Source organism: Brachypodium distachyon, chromosome 5 (assembly GCF_000005505.3).
Source record: "Brachypodium distachyon strain Bd21 chromosome 5, Brachypodium_distachyon_v3.0, whole genome shotgun sequence".
Taxonomy (NCBI): Eukaryota; Viridiplantae; Streptophyta; class Magnoliopsida; order Poales; family Poaceae; genus Brachypodium; species Brachypodium distachyon.
The window spans coordinates 21,265,208-21,281,990 of record NC_016135.3 but is presented as its reverse complement, the minus strand read 5'-3'; the positions used below and the strand labels follow the sequence as shown (position 1 = coordinate 21,281,990).

Sequence of the window (16,783 nt, the reverse complement as noted above, 5' to 3'; positions counted from 1 at the left end):
TTGGAAATATTTTCTCAGCTTCTGTCTTACTATGCACATCAGGTGCACAAGTTTAATACTCAGTAAGGCACGAGGGAGTAGAATTTAGCATTGCATTTTCTTTTCCTGGGCATTGCAAGCACGAGGTGAATGGGCTGCTTCCCTCGTCCAATTTTTTTCGTTTTCTTTGAAGTGGACATAATGTTTTGTAAACCGCCGATTGTAGACGCACTTCGCAAACCTGCTATCTGGTGATTACGTTTTCTTTGAAGGGGACATAACGTTCTGTAAACCGGCGATTGTAGACGCAGTTAGCAAACCTGTTATCTAGTGATTATGTGTCCTTTTCGGATCGGCAACGATGTTCAATGATGATGGAAAAAGTCAAAGGAAAGAATTGTAGTAGTACACCCATATTATGCAGTCAAACAAAACACTGCGACTAGCCATAGCTGGACGTGGCGCTTCACGCACTTGAACGCGACAACGGTTCTAGATTTTCAACGCTGATATCGTTTAAGAAAGGGCCGAGCCTGGTTCCGTCACTACACCGCCCCTCACTGCGCCAAGCATCGATACAGACGCCCATACTGCCCTGCTCCACTCATCCACTGCACGAACAGAACACCGAAATGGCTGGGATGAACGCAGCGGAGTCGTCGGTCGCCGTCGTGGCGGTGCCGTTCCCGGCGCAGGGCCACCTGAACCAGCTGCTGCACCTGTCGCTGCAGCTCGCGTCCCGCGGCGGGCTGGACGTGCACTACGCCGCGCCCACGCCGCACGTCCGCCAGGCCCGCGCGCGTGTGCACGGCTGGGGCGAGGACGCGCTCCTCTCCATCCGGTTCCACGACCTCGGCATCTCCTCCTACGTCTCGCCGCCTCCGGACCCCACCGCGGGCTCGCCGTTCCCCTCCCACCTCATGCCGCTCTTCGAGGCCTTCACCGCGGACGCGCGCGCCCCGCTGGCCGCCGTGCTCCGCGAGCTCTCGGCCTCCCGCCGCCGCGTCGTCGTCGTGCACGACCTCATGAACACCTTCGCGGCCGAGGAGGCCGCGGGGCTCCCCAACGGGGAGGCCGTCGGGCTGCACTGCACCGCCGTGTCGTCCATCGTGGGGCGGATCGACGCCGGGCACCGGCTCCTGCGCGACAACGGCCTGAACTACCACCCATTCGACGCCTGCGTGCCGGGGGAGGTCATGGAGTACATCATGAAACGCGCGCGCGTGGCGGAGTCGATGGCGTCCTGCGTCGGCATCGTCTGCAACACGTGCCGCGCGCTCGAGGGCGAGTTCATCGACGCCGCCGCCGAGAGTCTGGCGGCCGGCGGCAAGAAGATCTTCGCCGTCGGGCCGTTGAACCCTCTGCTCGACGCGCACGCGACAGCGGGGGAGAAGCAGGGGAAGGAGCAGCGGCAGCGGCACGAGTGCCTGGACTGGCTCGACAAGCAGCCTGCGGCGTCGGTGCTCTACGTGTCGTTCGGCTCCACGTCGTCGCTCCGCGAGGAGCAGGTCGCGGAGCTCGCGGCGGCGCTGCACGGCAGCAAGCAGCGGTTCATCTGGGTGCTGCGTGACGCCGACCGCGGCAACATTTACACGGACGACCGCGACGACCGGCACGCCAAGCTGCTGTCCGAGTTCACCAGGCGAACCGAAGGCACGGGTCTGGTGATCACCGGGTGGGCGCCGCAGCTGGAGATCCTGGCGCACGGCGCCACGGCGGCGTTCATGAGCCACTGCGGCTGGAACTCCACCATGGAGAGCATGAGCCATGGGAAGCCGATCCTGGCGTGGCCCATGCACTCTGACCAGCCGTGGGACGCGGAGCTGGTGTGCGGGTACCTCAAGGCCGGCCTGCTAGTGAGGCCGTGGGAGAAACACAACGAGGTGATACCGGTGGCCGCCATACAAGAGGTGATTGAAACTATGATGGTCGCCGAGGAAGGGCTCGCGGTGAGGCAGCGCGCAAAGGCGCTCGGGGAGGCCGTCCGGTCTGAAGGCGGGTCGTCACGCAAGGAACTGGAGGATTTCATTGCATACATGACAAGGTGATTCAAGAAGTCAGCTGCACTGAGATTTCACAGCGGGGAGTTCCAGGTAGGGTCGCATAGGATTTTCTTGCTTGAAGAACGCTTGCAAAACAAATGAATCTTCTTAAATCTGAACTTAAGACAGGCGTATCTTAATTAAACTTTTGGCTGGTTGGGTTGAGTTTGCGTTGTACTACAAGCTTGTTCATGGAATTGTAGGCAGTTGTCTTTTAAGTTGACACTGGCGTGGGGCATTGGAAAGGTTAAGATTTACAGTGAACCTCGGCGCCTCCTTCACAGTGAACCAAACAACAAATTAGAAGACTAGAGCCCATCCCCTTCGTAGTTTTTGACTATCGTTTTTGGAGAGAGGTTCAGTGTTTTAGAGGTCTGAACATGAAAAAACAAAACTTCACTGAAATCTTTGACTATATCTTGGATCCAGCAACAATTAATAAAGATTTCTGCACCAGCTTGCGACCGGTGGTGGACCAAGAAAGAAAGAAAATGATGTAATTTTTGTCCTATTAAATGAAGCGCCTAGGATCATACTCTTGTCCAACGTGGCACATAAATGAAGACGATGTACTCCCTCCATCCCGAAATAAGTGATACGGATTTGTATAAGAATCTACGCAAATTTAATTCACTTGTTTTGGGACGGAGCAAATGATGTAAATGAATCGTCTAGTATTTTTTGTCCTATAAATGGAAATGATGTAGTATCTTGCTATGATATACTTAGTACTTAGTACTTTCTTGTGACTCGTACGATTTGCGTCATCACCAATTGCCATGACGACCACCCCTGTTCAACATGGCACACGAACCTCGGCGCCTCGCACCAATCTAAGGGTCTGTTACCAAAGTGTTGGTGTGATCAAGTAAGGGCATAACCAAAAGATTGGAAACTTCTTGTTGTTTGTATTAGCCACAGTATGTGCCAAAAATTTGCTAAAAGTCACAGGCTTCTGCTTGGTTTATAATTTTATGTTGTTTCGAAGCCTCTGAGCCAAGGTCTTAGGCACGCACCGCCGCATTGGGCCTACGGGTGGCTACAAGGCTTGTCGAATTGGGGTTTCATTTGACTACTTTTTGAGGAAATACTGATTACAACGCGGACACACACCACCACACTCACACAACAACTGTCAAAGTTGTGGTCGTTGGATCCCGGTATGAACGAAGTCACCACTGATACCTTGAGCTCGATTCACCTACCATTGTAGGATAATCCGTCTTTTACGAGCACATACGACGTCAAACGTACGTGATGCGTGATCTCTGGTGTCCATGAACAGAGCTAGGGTTTACACGCTACTACATAGACTGTATCACGAGATTAACAAACACTCTCAACTTGATGCATTGAACTCGTTAGCCTGGTCACTCTTCTTCCTCCACTTTCATCGACACGTGGGCCTGCACGTGGGAGTTGTTACAAACCAGAAGAAACAGAAAAAGACAAATAAGCTAAGTTTCAAACTCAAGATGAGTTCAAGATTCTTCCAACTAACCAACTCTCGCACTGGCATATCGACGCGTGGCTGAACGCATGAATAGAACCATCGTATCAAGAGCCCGTTGCATGCTGTCCAATGCATGTTTGGGCATGCGTTTTTGGGCTGAGGCAGCTTCCACCGCATGCTATCTCATGAACAGGTCACCTTCTATTCCACTTGACAAGAAAACTCCCATTGAGATATGGTCTGGTAAACCTGTTGATTATTCACAGTTGAGAGTTTTTGGTTGCACCGCTCATGCTCACGTTGATAATGGAAAGCTAGAGCTTAGAGCTGTTAAGTGCATTTTTCTTGGCTATGGTTCTGGAGTTAAAGTTTTCAGGTTGTGGAATCCTGAAACTAAAAAGATTTTACTGAGCAGGAATGTTGTCTTTAATGAAAAAGTTATGTATCATGATACATTTGTCCACTTATGCCTCTCGCATTGAAGAGGAGAGACTTAAAGTGCAGGTGGAGCACGTTGATGAAATTGTTGACAACGATGATGCTCAGGTTGATCATGGCAATGATGATGGGAATAGTGATAATGATGATATTGTTCCACCCTCACCACCTGTTTTGCAGCAACCCACACGATCTATTGCAGCTGACCGTCCAAAGAGAAATAAAGGTCCTCGCCCACGTTTAATTGAAGAGTGTGATCTTGTTTATTATGCTTTGAGTTGTGCAGAACAGGTGGAGCATGATAGTGAACCGGCCACATATAATGAAGCAGTTGTTTCCGGCGATCATGTGAAGTGGTTATCTGCCATGCAAGAGGAGATGCAATCTCTTGAGAAGAATGACACATGGGATGTTGTGCCCTTGCCTAAACAAAAGAAGGCCGTTCGTTGCAAGTGGATTTTCAAGAGAAAGGAGGGTTTGTCTCCTAATGAACCGATGAGGTTTAAGGCAAGGTTAGTGGCAAAAGGTTTCGGTCAAATACCAGGTATTGATTATAATGATGTGTTCTCTCCAGTCGTAAAGCATAGTTCCATCTGTACTTTCTTTGGTATTGTTGCTATGCATGATCTTGAGCTTGAGCGGTTAGATGTGAAGACTGCATTTTTGCATGGAGAGCTTGAGGAGGAAATATACATGGACCAACCTGAAGGGTTCATAGTTCCTGGTAAAGAGGAGTTTGTTTGCAAGTTGAAGAAGTCCCTTTATGGTTTGAAACAATCTCCTAGACAGTGGTATAAAAAGTTTGATTCATTTATGATCTCACGTGGCTTTAGTAGATCTCAGTATGACAGTTGTGTCTACATTAAATTTGTTGATGGATCACCTATATACTTGCTGTTATATGTTGATGATATTTAATTGCTGCTAAGAGCATGAAAGTAATCACTACTTTGAAGGCACAACTAAGTAGTGAATTTGAGATGAAGGATCTTGGTGCTGCTAAGAAAATCTTAGGTATGGAAATTAAAAGGGACAGAAAATCTAGGTTGCTATTTCTTAGTCAGCAAAGTTACATTGAGAAAGTACTTCACCGTTTTAATATGCATGATGCAAAGTGTGTTAGTACTCCTATTGCTTCTCATTTCAAGTTGTCAGCGTTGCAATGTCCTACTTCTCATGAAAATATTGAGTACATGTCACGAGTTTTCTATTCTAGTGCTGTTGGTTCCTTGATGTATGCCATGGTTTGTTCACGTCCTGATTTATCATATGCTATGAGTTTGGTCAGTCGTTACATGGCTAATCCCGGTAAAGAACATTGCAAAACTGTTCAGTGGATTTTCAGGTACCTCCGTGGCACATCCAATGCTTACTTGAAGTTTGGCAAGACTGATGAGGGACTCGCTGGCTATGTGGACACAAATTTTGCTGCCGACTTAGATAAGATGAGATCCCTCACAGGTTAGGTGCTCACGGTAGGTGGATGTGCTGTGAGTTGGAAGGCAACACTGCAACCAGTTGTTGCTCAATCTACAACCGAAGCAGAACATATGGCTATTGCTGAACCTTGCAAAGAATCTGTTTGGTTGTCAAGATGTTTCATGCATTAACCTGTTTTGTGACAGTTAAAGTGCAATTTACCTTACTAAGGATCAGATGCTCCATGAGAGAACCAAGCACATTGATGTCAAGTACCATTTTGTTCGCGATGTTGTTGCACAAGGTAAATTGAAGGTATGCAGGATCAACACTCATGATAATCCTGCTGATATGATGACAAAGCCTGTTCCTATTGCTAAGTTTGAGCTATGCTCAAGCTTAGTTGGTATAACTGTTTAGCCCCTAGTGGCTGTTGGCGCCGAAAATGTTCTTCTTTGTTGTTTCAGGAGTTGTTGTTGTTCATGCTACAAGGAGGAATAGGAATTTGTCTCAAGGTGGAGTTTGTTGATTGTGATCCAAATCCCAGTGGCCGGAAGTTCTGAACTTCCGGCCATTCCAGGCGTCGGAAGTTCCGGCCCAACTTCCAACCGAACCTCCGGGTGCTCTCTGTTACTTTTCGGGAAATTGCGGAACTTGCTGCGGAACTTCCGGATATTCAAGAATATGCGGAACTTCCGGCCTCCAACCGGAACTTCCGGTGTGCCCGTTACGGATCTGACTTGCCCTAATGCTCCTGCTATATATTACCCTTGTATGACGCCGTTTTGGGATGAGTTGAGTTCGTGAAATCTTCCTGGCGTTGTAAACACTCCCATATAGTGAAGTTTCGCTGGCTGGCGCCCGTGGTTTTTCCCTCTCGTTGTTTGAGAGGGTTTTCCACGTTAAATCCATGTGTCCTTGTGCTGTGATTTCTTCTTCGTTCTTCGTTCTTGCTTGTCGCGTTCATAACATTCTCGACCTGCTCCTTCACGGTCCAGGTGTGGAACTCCCTCCTACCCCGACTTCGGCTTGCGTCGCTCCTCTGCGCTGCCGCTCCGGCCTGCGACCTTATCTCCTGGTGGGACTAGGCCACCTCCCACCTCACCTGCGCCGCCAACAGGGAGAGCTTCAGCGGTTCTGGTGGTTCGTTTGGCTTGAGAGGAACCAGCGTGTTTTCAGATCCTCAGGTTGCCCACCCTCCGCTGTGGCTGCTGATGTTGTTGAAGAAATCCGCATGTGGCAGGCGGCAGGCCTTCGCGGTGTCGCCAAACTCTAATGGATAAGGAGACCTGGTTCGAGACCGTGAGAGCCCCCGAGTAGCCGCTAGGGTTTACTATTCTCTGCTCTGTAGCTCTGTCTCTTCCCTTTTGCTTTGCGCTTTGCGCTTGTATATTCCAACTCTTAATTAATGAATTGGTGCTGCCGCTTTCGTCAAAAAAAATTTGGTGTGGTGTCTTGTCCACTTATCATGTACTCCATCCGTCTCATAATTAGTGATTCAAATTTGTCTAGATATGAACGTATATACTAAAATACGTCTAGATACATGAAATATTTCGACAATTAATATGGGATGGAGGGAGTAGTTTTTTTTAACTGAAACTTATCATGTAGTTGAACATGTACTTTATAATGAACAGCTTCGGGCTTCACCATGCTAACTTATAGATTCCTTTTTGATGAATAGTTGGTGCTTCAAGAAGCTCGTGTAATCCACAGCCCTAGCCCATGCTTCATAGTTTCAATTTTAGAAATACAATAAAATGGTTTTTAAATAAAATTTTTTGTTTCTGTATATCTTGTTAAATTCTCTGATTTTAATATATATGTAAGACAAAATCCCTTTTTCCATTTAATTTAGGGTTAGTAACTTCAAGCAAGTTGATCTTTGACTATCGTGTGACCTATTTTTTAAAGTCGAGTGGCAAACTCATCAAGACTAATACGAAATGGCATCAAAGAGAATATCTAGTGCTAAAATGTTATGATCTTTTTGAAATATCTTGAGAGAATAGATATCTGGTCTCTTCAATCCTATAAAATTTCCAACAATGAATGATATTTGAAATTTTGTCTTTCGTGCACTATTTGCACTAGAATTATCTTTCTTTTTTTCATGTGGCTAAATCGAGTTTGAATTTTAAATTTTGCAGGATTACATATCCTGTGGAAGTCTCTCAATTCTTTAAAACAAATCATAGTTTGTTTTAGCCTCCTTCATTTCAAATTAGTTGTACGAACAACCTTTTAGAAATAATTGGACAATTCATTGCACAATCTATTCGACCTTTCTCCAACCTACTTATCCACGCCTCATTGTATCCAATCCAATCATAGTTGTCTGAAATAAAAGCATAATACTAATTAACTAGGTTTAAAACTCTAGGTCATACAAGCATCAAGACTTGTATATAAGCATTATATACAAGTAAATGGACGTAAAAAATATCATAACTTAGCACGTAGCGGGTTGGAGCACTGCATATTCTCTCTGCACGGACAGCAGGCAGCTCTAACAAAATCTTTGATGTGTGCATGTGGCTCCAGTCCCAGGCCAGGAGTAGGTTCCATCCGATCGTTCAAGATACTTGTCTCGAGTCAGCAACTCACATGTTGTTGTTTTTCCTTTTTCTCTTTTCTTGCGAAGAAACTGGCATGTCCCACGACAATGATACGTGTCGTCCACTCTCACCGTCTCAATTCTCAGGCTGGTCATAGTATCATACACTGCCATCTAGACACTTGGTTGATGTGGCACGTCATTAAATAAAAAAAAAGATAGTGCTAATATTATAATCGTGATCGGGGAGAAGAGGGCTGGATCAGGGACGCGAATATTTTGAGGAGGCAATAGGGATCCGCTGGACATCGGTTTTTAACTCTACTCCCACGACCAGCCACACGGCTGGAACAGGAGACTCCGGATTAGTTGATGTTCCAACTTCCGAGCCCCGGTGTAGAAGACTAGAATATTCGAAGTCTTGACGCAGTCTGGCTAGCGCTAGCCAATGGCCACTTGGCTACTCTCTACGTGACATCATGCGACAGTGTATGTGGCCGCTGTGTATGTGTACTCCCGGCGGGCCCTTGCTGCGCATCACGGACGCGCAACCGCGAGATCTGAGAAGTGCCTCATTTTGCGTCCACGCGAACTCAATCGTCATGGAGTCCGTCGCGGTCGTGGCAGTGCCGTTCCCGGCGCAGGGCCACCTGAACCAGCTGCTACACCTGTCGCTGCATCTCGCGTCCCGGGGCCTGCCCGTGCACTACGCCGCGCCGGCGCCGCACGTCCGCCAGGCGCGGTCGCGCGTGCACGGCTGGGATCCCCAGGCCCTGGCCTCCGTCCACTTCCACGACCTCGACCTGCCGGCGTACGAGCAGCCGCCGCCGGACCCAACCGTCCCGACGTCCTTCCCGTCCCACCTGATGCCCATGCTGGACGCCTTCGTGTCCCACGCGGGGGCCCCGTTGGCCAGGCTCCTCGCACGTCTCTCCGCCCGCCACCGCCGCGTCGTCGTGGTTTACGACCGCCTGAGCTCCTTCGCGGCCGTCGAAGCGGCGGGGCTGCCCAACGGCGAGGCGTTCTGCGTGCAGTGCGTGTCCGTGTCGTACAACGTCGCGTTCAAGGACGCCGCGCACCGGCTCCTGCGCGGCCACGGCCTGGAGTTCCACCCCGTGGACGCGTGCGTATCCAAGGAGTTCGAGGAGTACATCGCCAAGACGTGGCAGGACGGGCAGGGAACGACGGTGCGCGGGCTTGTCGTGAACACCTGCCGCGCGCTGGAGGGCGAGTTCATCGACGTGGAAGCCCACAGTCCGGAGTACGGCGGTCAGAGGATCTTCGCCGTCGGGCCATTAAACCCGCTGCTCCTCGACGCGACAACGACGACAACGACGACGCCAGGGCTGCCGCGTCACGAGTGCCTGGACTGGCTGGACAGGCAGCCGCCGGCGTCGGTGCTGTACGTGTCCTTCGGCACCACGTCCTCGCTGCTCGCCGAGCAAGTTGCGGAGATCGGCGCGGCGCTGCGCGACAGCAAGCACCGCTTCATCTGGGTGCTCCGGGACGCCGACCGCGCCTCACACGATGAGGAAGCTACCGAAAGCCGGCACGCCAGGGCGCTGTCCTCCCTGCCCGGATTTGCGAGGCAAACCCAAGGGACGGGGCTCGTGATCACCGGGTGGGCGCCGCAGCTGGAGATCCTGGCGCACGGCTCCACGGCGGCCTTCATGAGCCACTGCGGCTGGAACTCCACCGTGGAGAGCCTGAGCCACGGCAAGCCGATCCTCGCCTGGCCCATGCACTCGGACCAGCCGTGGGACGCCGAGCTCCTCTGCAAGTACCTCAAGGCCGGCCTTCTCGTGCGGCCGCTGGAGAAGCGCGACACGGTGGTACCGGCGGAGGCCATCCGGGAGGTCATCGAGAAGGCGCTGGTGTCCGACGAAGGATTGCAAACGAGGGAGCGAGCCAAGGCGCTTGGCGAGTCCATCCGCGCATCCGTGGCCGATGGCGGATCGTCGCACAAGGACCTGGAGGAATTCATCACTTATATTGCAAGGTGAAGCAACTTACCAGGAGGCCTTTACCATGACTTGCAAAAACACACGGGCACGCCGGGTCATGTGTTCGGTACTTTAGTGCCCGCATGGTTATTTCGATTTTGTTCAGCACGATGGGAGCGTGGGCTGGCAATGTCTTTATTGTAACATTGTGTAACAATATGTTATGAATCAGCAGAACATTTTGCCTGTTCCAGCACTTTATTTTGCTTTGTATTGATGAACTCCTTGTTCAGTTATAAATCAAACCCGAGTTGATGGAAAAACGCCAGACAAATTACTTCAACAGTGCGAAATAATAATATTTGCGAAATTAAACCCGTTAAACTTTTCTTATTTTCAGAACAAACCTCAGTAATGCGTTCTCTTCGTTATTTGGTGCATGCTGTTTTCCTTCTGACTTGTAGCTTGATTGTGACAAGCTGGGCTGTTGTTACAGTATTTTCCTTTTTTTAGAGTGGATTTTTCTTACAGAATTTTCCTGGAGTGGATGTCATTTGCACTTTGCAGGTAGTAATGGCCAGGTTTTATTTATTTATCATTAGAACAGTGATGCCCAGAATTTCTTTTTTTAAGGGCTGACTATTGCCTATTGGCTGGATTTAAGCCCAACCAAGCCCAAATTTAGACATCGCCCAGCCCATGATTTACAAGCAGTGTCACTGTGTCAGTACTCAAAGAGACATCACGCTACAGTATCTTCTTCTGCTTAACCATCCAAAATCTGCAACCAACTGTATAGCTGTCACCCCTAACCTTCCACCGGCAACCCGAAACACCTGCAGGCTGCAGCTCTGCAAAGCCACTGCCCTGTACGCAAACGCCAAAAGGATCAGGCAACTAGGGTTCGCCCACACCTCTCTTCACCGAAGGCGGCGGCGTCTTGGCAATGCGCGCACCAGCGGTGATGGCTCCCTCGCCGGAGAAGAAGACGATGAAGCGGAGAGGCCGGCCGCCGAAGTCTGGGGGGAAGTCGCAGCTCGCCCTTCTTGGTGAGTACCGTGCACCGAGTACCGTACCGTGCAAGAGGAGCAGAGGGCTCCTTGTTTGCTTGATATTCACTTCGTTTCTTTGCGGTCTTCTGGTTTTGCTGCTGCAATATTGTAACTGGGCAACGCGGTGCTGTACTTATAGAGTTATAGTGTTTAATTATGGTGTGGGGATGAGTTGGATGTGGTGTCCCTGATGCGTAGGGGATTAATTAAAAGGATAATCTTGGAAGCGAACCTAGAGAACAACATCCTAATTGGAGCTTTCTGTCACATGCTTACAATGTAGTGATATATTGATATTATGAATTCATCATGGACCATGTTCTTGTCACAAGTGTTTTGGATAAAATATGCTACATTTCCGTGTCCAATCTAGCACCATGAAGTCCTAAGAGATGTGCAAATGTCACGTGATCATAAATATAATGTCTTTATGTTACTAAAAAAAATACATTATGTTTTTCCTCTTAGTAGACCGGTACGAGTGTCAACTCTAAGTGTCTGGAAATTTGACAGTTCGAAGCATGTGATGTGCTTGTGCTTGTATATAGCTGGAGGTTCGTCGTATTTATGAAGCTTGCTGCTCGAGAAATTTCATCATCTCCTAAAATAGAAAACTTGCCCTTCTGTATGTGCATTAAGTAGCCCTGAATTTATACATGTTTTAATCACAGGAGGATGTTCACCTGGAAATGCATTTGCTCCGCATGTACTGCATATAAATCAGGGAGAGGTATGCCCCTTCAAGCGCCTGCCTAGCTTCTTATGTTGCAAATCACTTTAGCTTAATCTGGAGCTTCAGTTGCCGAGCAATGTTCAAATTTTCTCTGTATAACGTGGTTTAGTGTGTTTCTTATTTTCTCGAGTGCTTCAACCTGTATGATGTGTGAAAATATACAGCATTGTCAATTTGCTGTTCCTTGGACTGTATTATCTGCATCATGATCGATGTTAATGTTTGCCAGCTGTCCTTGTTCACTAGCAAACTTCTAAATTTAGATGGATCCAAAGCTTCATTCTAGCAACCTGTGTGTTCTCAACATTAACGTAGTACCATATTTATTGACTACCCATAGTATACTTCTTGGTGTTTATGCAATGCTATATGTATTCTGTTCATGTTTTTTATGCAACTGAGTGTCCTTGATCTATATACCATGGACTACGATATTTTTCTCTCCCTGGGCTTATACACAAACCTTTACTATGGTTGTGTTTTAGATCGTAGAAACATCACTTGCTTTCTTGCTTTCTCACTCTCTACCTATTTCTTAAGAAAAAAAATGGTGGGTTCAAAACTATTTGCCACAGAAGATTCGGTATCTGCATTGTTCATGTGTTCTCTACTCGCAGGAGTATAATTTAGCAAACTAACAGCAACAATGAAAATACTTATACTCGCAGGATATTACCTCCAAGATCATGTCGTTCTCAGAGCTGCATGCCAAATCCATCTGCATTCTATCAGCTAATGGTACTGTGTCAACTGTAACTCTCCGTCTATCTTCACATTCTGACGGCCTTGACAATGCAGTTTACCAGGTTTGCTTCACATTCTGACCTCTAGATTTTACTACTCCGCTGTCTTCAGCAACACATTGCTGTCTTGTCTCAGTTCCTTATAGGCTTAATTTAGCCTATTAGTCTAGTACAAAGTCTTGAGCCCCTTGTGTAGTGTGAAAAGAGCAGCTACATTTCCTTCACTCCTTCATGGATTCTAAAAGAAGCCGCTTCCACCTCTTGGTGATTACTTTGCACTGATTTTGCAGGGTCATTTTGAGATAATTTCACTAAAAGGCTCTTGTCTGCTGTCTGATGAGGGTGACTCAGGAAACCATGGTGGGGGTTTAAGCATTGTAGTTTCTACTCCCTGCGGCACCATATTTGGAGGTAGCATTGGAGGGCCGCTGATTGCTGCAGACCCTGTGCAGGTACATGCCATAATTTGTCATTGTCAAGTTGAACTGCAGGTACATACCATAGACACATGAACTAAGACAAAAATTCTCCAAAGAGTTGAGATATTATAGTTGATGATATGTTCATGCTGTTATTTTTTGCCTTTTCTTGCGTGCATAAAGTCATATAGTGAATTTTTTATTGCCTGTTCTTCCCTCAGGTGATTGCCGGAAGCTTCAATTACAGGGTGACAGAGGAAAAGAAGGAACCAAAGATCAGTGACAGCCAACTTACCGAGCTGAAAGTACCTTGGGAGCTGGATTCAGAGCCTTATGAACCATTTTCACCTTTGCCTCATTTTGGGTGGTCCAGGATTGAAGACGTCAAATTTGAGCGGCATGGCTTCGACCTGACCAATGGTTAGCACTGGGCACTATATGTATGAAGATAGTACATGATGCAGGTATCAAAACAACTGTTAGGCCGAGTTGTTGAAAACATGGAATCCCAAGGATTATTTGTGGACGGAGTAGTGCTTCCAAACACTTATTTCAAACTCTAATTCCAATGCATACTTAGCAGAGGAGAAGTAGTTCTAACTCTAATTCCAATGAAGAGTAGTTTTAGTGTTTATATCGACATAAATATGGAAATGAGAACTAAATTGTCAGAGCAACTTATTTTATGTCTGAGGACTTGAGATGGCCAAAGCGTCTTATTAGCATTTGTATCATGTAGAATTCATCTTAACTATCCATGATTGGGGCATTAAAGCAGGCTAAGATCATGTGTTCGGTATCTGCTGTGAATCAAATGCAGATTTGCATTATGCCATGAAGCTGATGAAGTAATGAGATAGATACGGTTCTTCAGGAACATAACCAGACAAGACAACACAGGATTCCATGAAAGGCGCACAACCCAATCGGCTACAACATGTGAATTCATTAAAACAACATATACACATACGGATTAGGATCCAGAAAATATAGCAGCTGCAACCCCTGAAGTGCTAGGTATTATTTTTTTATTCAACACAAAATTATTTTCATTTCGCAGTACAGAAGTGTTGTGCTTTCTACAGGCTCCAGCCTTAGGGTTATGAGATCCCAAGCAGCTTCTTGATATCCTTCTGCAGATATAAAAGCAAGTGGTATGTTAACCGCCTGGTGTTTCACAATTTTGCTTGTGCAAAGGGAGTGTGAATCAGCATCCGGTAAGTTACCTCAATGCTCAGCGGGGAAGTGGTGGGAGCATAGCGGTCCACAACGCGACCCTCCTTGTCAACCAAGAACTTGGAGAAGTTCCATTTGACACTATCGCCAAAAATTCCGCCTTTGCTAGACTTCAGGAACTTGTACAGGGGGGAAGCATTGCTGCCATTGACGTCAACCTGACGGACGATAGGAGCTAGGCATCAATACTAGAGCACTCCACAGTAAAACATTCTTCTAGGATGGAATTTCAATAAAGCGTTTCCCATTGAAACATTTGCTAACAATTATGACACTGAAAAGATTGTCCAACTCAAGCAGGATCATATTTTTGTTTCACACTGAAACAGTAAAACAGATAAATGTATTACTCCAAATAACTGCACAAATTTACCTTGTCAAAAATGGGGTACTCGGCCTTGAAGCGAGTGCAGGCAAACTGGACAATCTCCTCATTGGTGCCAGGCTCCTGCCCAGCAAACTGATTGCATGGGAAAGCCAAGATCTCAAGGCCTATAAAACCACACATGGCAACAGAACATAGTGATTAGCATACCAACAACCAGACTTTGTTATTTAAAGCGAATAAACAAACCGCTATTAAGAAGACAAAAGCCCAGTAGCTCATATGACAATGACAGAACCAGATAGATATTACAAGGTAAAGGAACTATATACAGAAGTAATGGCCGGTGAAGAGATCACCTTGGTCCTTGTACTTCTCATAAACCTGGCTCAGCTCGGTGTAGTTGGAGTTAGTTAAGCCGCTGAAACAATTGGTCACGCACAATAATTAATAGCGTAGCTGAAGGATTAGTGTTCTATGGAATTTCTTTTGTAGATGTGTACACCACACAGGGAAGGAACTAGAGGTCATTATTTTGGACAATCAAGTACTCCCTCGTTCCATAATTCTCGTCTCAAATTTGCTCAAAAATGGATGTATCTATTTCTAAAAAATGTCTTGATACATGTAAAATTTCGACAAGAATTATGGAACGGAGGGAGTGCTAGCGTCTAGCAGACAACAGCAAACTTATTGATCGGGCCATTTTTGCTGTGGACAACACGATGGTAATTTGATATAAACATGATGTGCATGTGAAACTGAAGATGTCGCATACATAGGCGAGCAGCTCAGAAAGAAAGGATCGAATGCGAAGTAACAGAGATAAGTCGTACCACTGGGATGCGACGTTAACGATGAGAAGAACCTTCCCCTTGTAGACGCTCAGATCGACGTCCTTCCCGCTTGCATCCTGCACGACAAGCGAAACGTGTTCCTTAGCCTCATAATGCACAATTTTTTCACCTTGCATCTTTCAGAAATGACGTGAAACGTCGAACTACTTGTTAGCGAATTCAGGCGGTTTAGCGGCCTGATCCGATGGATCGGCAGCGCAATTCACAGGAAGCTTCACCCGATTAGCAAAGCGCAAAGTAAGCACGTCTCGAACTGCTAGCTCGGAGTTGGGGGCGGGGCATCTGGGTAGCGTGTGAAAGATACAGAGGACCTGCGGGGCTTGCGCTACAGAATCGTGTCCAGTTCAGGAGTAGTGGAGCGCGGAGCTTACCTTGACGGTAAAGTCGTAGACGGAGGTGGCCGACGATGCGGTGGCCATGCTGGGGCGGAGGCGCGGCCGGACGGAGCGGCGGCGGTGGCGGAGATCGAGCGTGTTGAGAACTGAGGGGTAGTTGGGAGTTGGGAGGGCGGTAGCGTGGAGCCGACGAAGAAGGTGGGCAGAGAGAGAATATGATGACGAGCCGTGGGCCGAGACGTCACCGGCCGGAAATATTTATAAGTCAAGGCCCACGTCCGGGGGGCAGGGGAGGAAGGAAGTTGGGGCTTGGAATCTTATGGGCGAGGGTTACGGAAGTGTGAACGCCCGCGGCTGCGACTGCGTGGCCCGCGATGGAGGCGTCGACCGGCCGGGCCCGCACGTGTGAACGGCATCGATGCGCGAGTGGCTGCGGCGTCAGGTCGGATCGGACGGTCTCAATCGCCTCTCTCATTTCGCAGGCTTGGTGGGAAGGCAGAGGTCAGCGAAGGTCGTAGAAGCGTCTAGAAGAATCCGTGTCAAGGGGATCACGTACGTGCAGTTGGCACCTAGCAGCTAGCAGCACCTGGCGTTGTACGTCCGCGCGGTATACGTCGCGGTTCTTCTAACCGAGCAAGAGCTTTTTGTTTGGGAATCTGGAATTCTGTTTTGCGCGTTTTCGGGCATGGCAGGCGTCACGCATGAGCGCGTGCACCGATCATTCTGGTGGGTGTACGGTTCTCGCGAGATGCAACGCGCATCAATGCACGGCGCCGGTGGAGCGAGCGATGGTCCTGAAGCGCGACACGTTTTCTGACTCTATCGGATCTTCACAAATTGAGCCACAACTCTTTTGAATGAAGAAGTCTTCAGGATCGACGCATGAGGAAAGTAACAACTTGTTGCTTCCTCTGGATTTGGTGGGCTCAAAGAAAGGTACGTTATCCTGGGCTTCTATGGTACGTCTCAGGATAAGCCCGGCCCACTAGCCCAGTAAATCGACACGCACCGTGTGGTTGGGAAGTTCTTGGCATTCCGTTGTACTGGCCCAGCACTGCGTCTCAGGAAGGCAAGCGAGCTGGCTGCCTAAACGACCAGAACTTGTTCGGGCCGGGTGTTGGCATTCCGTTGACCAGAACTTGTTCGGACCTGGCACGCATCACGCATGGGGCGGACTCCCTGATGCCGATGACACTATTTTTTTTTGAGCTGATGCCGATGACACTACGGTTGTACTGTTGGTGCGAAA

At 48.1% G+C, this 16,783-nt stretch overlaps 4 protein-coding genes and 1 long non-coding RNA gene across 5 annotated transcripts; 3 read left to right on the top strand and 2 right to left on the bottom strand.

The window, feature by feature from the left end:
* Positions 1-463: 463 nt before the first annotated feature.
* On the top strand, positions 464-2,239 carry LOC100841393 (putative cis-zeatin O-glucosyltransferase). Its single transcript, XM_003580254.4, has one exon. The coding sequence runs from the start codon at positions 612-614 to the stop codon at positions 2,025-2,027; it is 1,416 nt and encodes a 471-aa protein (XP_003580302.1). The 5' UTR covers positions 464-611; the 3' UTR covers positions 2,028-2,239.
* A 6,217-nt stretch (positions 2,240-8,456) lies between these two features.
* Positions 8,457-10,157, top strand: LOC100840786 (cis-zeatin O-glucosyltransferase 1). Its single transcript, XM_003580252.4, has one exon. It carries the CDS (start codon positions 8,494-8,496, stop codon positions 9,892-9,894), a length of 1,401 nt encoding a protein of 466 aa, XP_003580300.4. The 5' UTR covers positions 8,457-8,493; the 3' UTR covers positions 9,895-10,157.
* Positions 10,158-10,748: 591 nt separating this feature from the next.
* LOC100826515 (AT-hook motif nuclear-localized protein 9-like) lies at positions 10,749-13,515 on the top strand. The gene is made up of 5 exons (XM_014896058.2): positions 10,749-10,883; positions 11,558-11,616; positions 12,288-12,425; positions 12,653-12,814; positions 13,003-13,515. The coding sequence occupies exons 1-5, from the start codon at positions 10,781-10,783 to the stop codon at positions 13,204-13,206; spliced, it is 666 nt and encodes a 221-aa protein (XP_014751544.1). The 5' UTR covers positions 10,749-10,780; the 3' UTR covers positions 13,207-13,515.
* Positions 11,320-13,219, bottom strand: LOC112269328. Its single transcript, XR_002961040.1, has 2 exons — positions 13,077-13,219; positions 11,320-12,806 (listed from the first exon to the last, which is right to left on the bottom strand). It is a non-coding gene; the product is annotated as an uncharacterized LOC112269328 (long non-coding RNA).
* Positions 13,516-13,706: 191 nt separating the features above from the next.
* On the bottom strand, positions 13,707-15,805 carry LOC100840484 (probable phospholipid hydroperoxide glutathione peroxidase 6, mitochondrial). Its single transcript, XM_003580251.4, has 6 exons — positions 15,571-15,805; positions 15,179-15,255; positions 14,702-14,763; positions 14,391-14,509; positions 14,008-14,175; positions 13,707-13,914 (listed from the first exon to the last, which is right to left on the bottom strand). The coding sequence occupies exons 1-6, from the start codon at positions 15,616-15,618 to the stop codon at positions 13,882-13,884; spliced, it is 507 nt and encodes a 168-aa protein (XP_003580299.1). The 5' UTR covers positions 15,619-15,805; the 3' UTR covers positions 13,707-13,881.
* Positions 15,806-16,783: the final 978 nt, after the last annotated feature.